The sequence below is a fragment of the Salmo salar genome, unplaced genomic scaffold (genome assembly GCF_905237065.1).
Source record: "Salmo salar unplaced genomic scaffold, Ssal_v3.1, whole genome shotgun sequence".
In the NCBI taxonomy this organism is placed as follows: Eukaryota; Metazoa; Chordata; class Actinopteri; order Salmoniformes; family Salmonidae; genus Salmo; species Salmo salar.
The window spans coordinates 1-4,935 of NW_025548290.1; the positions used below are offsets into that span (position 1 = coordinate 1).

General features: G+C 42.0%; 1 protein-coding gene across 1 annotated transcript; it reads right to left on the reverse strand.

The window, feature by feature from the left end:
• Positions 1 to 275: 275 nt before the first annotated feature.
• Positions 276 to 3,110, reverse strand: LOC106598274 (uncharacterized). Its single transcript, XM_014189323.2, has 2 exons — positions 1,640 to 3,110; positions 276 to 1,567 (listed from the first exon to the last, which is right to left on the reverse strand). Exons 1-2 carry the CDS (start codon positions 1,995 to 1,997, stop codon positions 828 to 830), a joined length of 1,098 nt encoding a protein of 365 aa, XP_014044798.1. The 5' UTR covers positions 1,998 to 3,110; the 3' UTR covers positions 276 to 827.
• Positions 3,111 to 4,935: the final 1,825 nt, after the last annotated feature.

The window sequence follows — 4,935 nt, forward strand, 5'->3', positions numbered from 1 at the left end:
GAATCTGAGCCAGTCACAGTTAGACAACAGAGCTCCCATTGGATACATGAGGGTAGCTCCGCTCAGTTCATGGTCTCAGAACCACAATGTGCTCAGTGTGTCAGTGACTGGGCATGGGTGAACATCTCCCGTGTGTAATCAACTGCCTTTTTTATTTTATAATGTTACACTCTGTCTTATTGAATGTCAGTGTTATCCATGCAATAGGTAATATAGTCTGTTGTCATATAAAGTAATGATATTGGAAATTGAAATAAAAAGCATAATACTCTTGGTTGTTATTTGGGGTTTTTATTCAACAATGCACTTTTGCATACATACACATACATATATACATGTCAGAGTACAAACCATTACATTTTGACCGGGGTAGGGTGAACTTGTGCCTTGTCTAATTATTTACAAAATGTCAAAGACATTGGCTTCAAAGATAGGGGACCAGAAGGAGTACAACAAGTTAACCTTATACTGCCCTCTCCTGGGCTTCAAAGTGCATAACAGTTGTAAAATCCTAATGAATGCATATAGCACAACTGAACTATGTACAAAATATATTTACTTTCAAGTGAATAGATACACACAGGGCAGTGGTACAAAATGGACAGAGTAGGTATAACAATATATAGACATGAACCAGTGTAAATGGTCAAATGTATAAAACTGTATACAATTGAACACAGCTCTATATATCACAAAATCTAGGAACAGCACCAGATATCATTTCATCAGTCAAGGGACCCTTGTCAACCAATACATAAAAGGTCATATAGGCATCACTTTCACCACATGGCCACACAACAGGCAAGTGAGACCGTACAAACTGACTTTTAAAGGTAACTGTACAACTCTGCTGTGGTACACAGCCTCGTGAGACCCATTGCATTATTACAACCGTTGTGGTAGGAACTAAACTCCTCAACAATATTGATGTACATACCTTCTGAAGTGCCTTCTGAGGGGCATGAGAACATGGTACCGGCAGATCTGATATTGAAACTGTAATTCTGATCATCCTTGGCCCTATGCTGGGAGAAGTTAGGTGTTATCTTTTCCATCCCTAGGCTTGAAGCCAGGAAAGCTATGACATGGACCAAAGTAGGACCTTCACTAGGTTTACAATCTAACACAACGTTAAGCAGCCTGTGTGGTGGGGACACGTACTGAGCTGTAAACCACCTAGACAGATATAATACCATTCTTCTAAACTCTATGCTTGCGGTAAAGCTCTTCAGTGCGCTTTCAACCAGCGTGGATACCTTACACTGACCCTCCCCCCTGGGCTTCGAAGTGCACCACATAGTTAGAATGATCTGTTTCTTCAGAACAAAACAGCACCAATGTAACTTGTATGAACCTAGCGACACATTAAACAATCTTGGCAAGAACTCATCGGGTCCGATCATGTTCTCCGTTCTGGGAAGGGCCCGGGTTCCCACCACGACGTGATCCCAGAAACCAGGTGTATGAGAGATGCAGACATATCTGTAGGCCAGCTCTTCTGGCATTGATTTGTTTACCCAGTACTTGAAGGACATTGTGTCTTTTTTTGTGATGAGATTGTTGAACACTGTGTGGGAAAGAGAACACTGTCAGTTCAGCTACATTACATGGAGAGATCTACGAATAATAATATACATACCGGATCTCAGGGTATCAACGTCAGGGAATTGCGCCTCATTCATTAGCAGCTGCACCTGGGCATCGCTTCCATTGTCAGTTCTGAACATATCACCTTCGTTGAGTTCCAGATCCCAGTCTCCTACATGCTCCAGAGCAGGGCAATTGGCAAGGGTGCTGGCTGTGGTGCTTACAAGGGCCTTTGTGGATATCACATTGTGTAGGTGACACCCCCGGTGTTTACTGTAACACAGTGTGCATAATACACAGCCACAAGCACATTGTATGGGTCTGTTCAGCTGAATCAAGTACGCCTCACATATGACTGCTCTGTTGAACGTTGTTGTACATGTGGAGCATATAATCAACTGTTTCACCATTGCAATTGACAACACTGTTGCGCCATCGCTGTCAAGGTGCTGTAGACTGGGATCAGGCTCTAGTTCTTCATAGGTGACAGCTGCTTCAGATCGGGGTGGTGTGGAGAATAATGGCCCTTGCGACTGTAAAGCTGTTACTGGCTTGGTCTTGTGCACATTGGACCCATGTATATCAAGAGTCGGCTGTGGAGTGTGAGGTACTTGAGATATTGGGTGTTTGGGATCTAGGACTACTGCATCCTCTTGCTGTGGTGTAGACACTTGAGGATCCGTGACACGGTCTACATGTTGCTCAAGGGAGAGGGTGTTGGTTCTCTTATTTCTGTATATTCTTCAACTTCTAGGTCCATATTGTGTTGCTGGTAATACCATTCACCTCTGTTATTGTACGTTGAATAACGGTCATGTGACATTATAACCTTCTATTGTTTGTTATTGTTTCCTAAAGTATTTGACACTAGCAATAAACCGGTCTTCGTGGTTCAGCTGCAAAATATACACTGGAATTAGCACTGTCTGTGTAACTAATCCTTATATATGGCTGAGGCTCCTCCTAAAAACAGTCAAGGCTGTTTGCAGTAATCTCCAAAAATGTGTCATCAAATACACTAGATATATTTCCTGTTTCATAACATAGGTCTTGTCCTGACTTACCCTAGTGTGAAATGTCTCACCGTGAGTTATATATCCAACTAATGCTCCTAGTGGAAATGTCTCACCGTGAGTTATATATCCAACTAATGCTGTTCCGATACCTCAAACCACTAATAAATCATCCAATATGTCCAAACAGCCTTCACCTACAATACTCAAAATGTCCTGGGTCTTCCAAACGCTGTATTCTTATCATCCTGTGTGTTCTGTATCCGCCTACAGCTGAATATGTCATTCCAGTGATGTGCAGATAAAGTCAACTTGTCCAATAGTTTGTCATATGTCCACACCGAGTGTTCACAAAGTGGCTAGTGGTGAATTCCAAAAGATGCCCAGCGTCTGTTATGTGGATAAAGTACAGATGACTCACCCATGTATCTCCCATGTATGTTATCTGTACAGGACTCACTCTTACATATATAAGGGGCTCTACCTATGACTACAACCCTCACACCACTGCTACGTCTAAGTGCCAAAATCTATTTGGGCGTGATGGAGAGATTACCTATGTCAGTTACAGATTATCTATTTGAGAGTCCACCTATGACTAACATGTAGTGTAAATAGTGTGGGAGTTATGTAACTAGGGAGAGCAGCTATGCTGAGCCACTAATGTATACGATATGTACATTGCCAATAGAGAGGTGGGAACTGCACGCAACTAATTAATGCATTAAGGTCAGACTAATGACAGAGCAGGCCTGTGTCCCCCCTGCAGATTTGTACATTTGCCCACTTACAAAGAAATGATCAGTGTATAATTGTAATAGTAGGTTTATTTGAACAGTGAGAGACAGACTAACAACAAACAATTCCAGAAAACGCATGTCACCAATGTTATAAAATGATTTGCATTTTAATGAGGAAAAAAAAGTATTTGACCCCTCTGCAAAACATGAGTTAGTACTTGGTGGCAAAAACCCTTGTAGTGTAGCTAGGTGCTCTGATAAGGCACCAAGAACAATGTCTACATTGATTGCAGCTGAACATACATTGGCCACTGGCACTAAGTACTCTACGCAAATAATGGATGCATTAAGGTAATCCATAAGTGCATTTATGACATTAGGTCAACACCATAAGGTGCTCTGCTAAGGCACCAAGAACAATGTCTACATTGATTGCAGCTGAACATAGATTGGCCTCTGGCACTAAGTACTCTACGCAAATAATGGATGAATTAAGGTCATCCATAAGTGCATTTATGACATTAGGTCAACACCATAATGTTCAACAGAATAACCATATGTACATGACTGCCAGACATACTAATGACAGAAGGACACAGGAAGGAGAATGGTGGTAAATGACCAACAGGTGAAATATAAGTACTGTATATATCCTAGCTACCGAGACCAACAATGTAGTTGTTCCACTGGTATGCAAGGCTGTTCTGTTTGGCTTTCCGCAGTGTTTTTGTATTATACTGCCCTCTCCTGGGCTTCGAAGGGCATAACAGCTCCAATGAAACTTGTATGTGTTTAACACGGCCCGGGCTTCCGCTCCATAACGCAATGCGATACCTTCTGCTAACAGGGTTCTATCCGTCACATAATCCAGGTCCACAGCACTGCTGGTTTGTTGATGAGTGATATCTATCTCGTTCATAAGAAACTTAATTGTGTCAATGTCATCGCGGGTTAACTTGTCAAAAATGTTGCGTATCTCCTTAGGTAACATACCATTAGCATCTCAGTCTGAGGTTGACTCAGGGTGATTGTCCCATGTTGTCATGAAGATATTACTAGTAATATCTCCCTTCATTCTGGCAGCATCAATCAAGGTCCGGGCTTTGTCATGTGTGCCCCTTATAGACGTGATACTTTCCAACTCTTCATTGTTTATCATTCTTTGGGTAAAGAGAACATCTGCAATATGGTCCAACAACTTCATCTTGCCAGTCGCATCCTCTATGTAGCTTCGTCTTTTTCGGGTTAGGATATTCATGGTGTCGGGGTAGTCCTTATGTGACACAGGAACAGCTTGTTGAACTAGGCAACTGAGCTTTAGCTCTGCTATGCCTCAGCTTCTGTAAATAATATATGAAGTTTTCTTGTTTACAAGGCTGCCTCTGGTTGGATGAGGTTTATACATTTTGGGTAGCTGCTTAGAGCTTGCTCTTAAGTGTACTTGGGTCAACACACTGACTATATACAAACTATCCTCTCATACCGTGATCCGAGATCCGTACCAGGTACACCGTATAGGACCCCAGAGCACTGGGTGTGTCACTGTGTAGGTAAGAAGGTTATTTTACCAGTATTGTCTCGGTGTAACAACTTAA

Coding starts and splice junctions, on each gene's coding strand:
- LOC106598274 (XM_014189323.2), bottom strand. CDS start 1,997: ATGGTGAAACAGTTGATTATATGCTCCACATGTACAACAACGTTCAAC. Junction 1,568..1,639: donor CGTTGATACCCTGAGATCCG/GTATGTATATTA, acceptor TTTCCCACACAG/TGTTCAACAATCTCATCACA.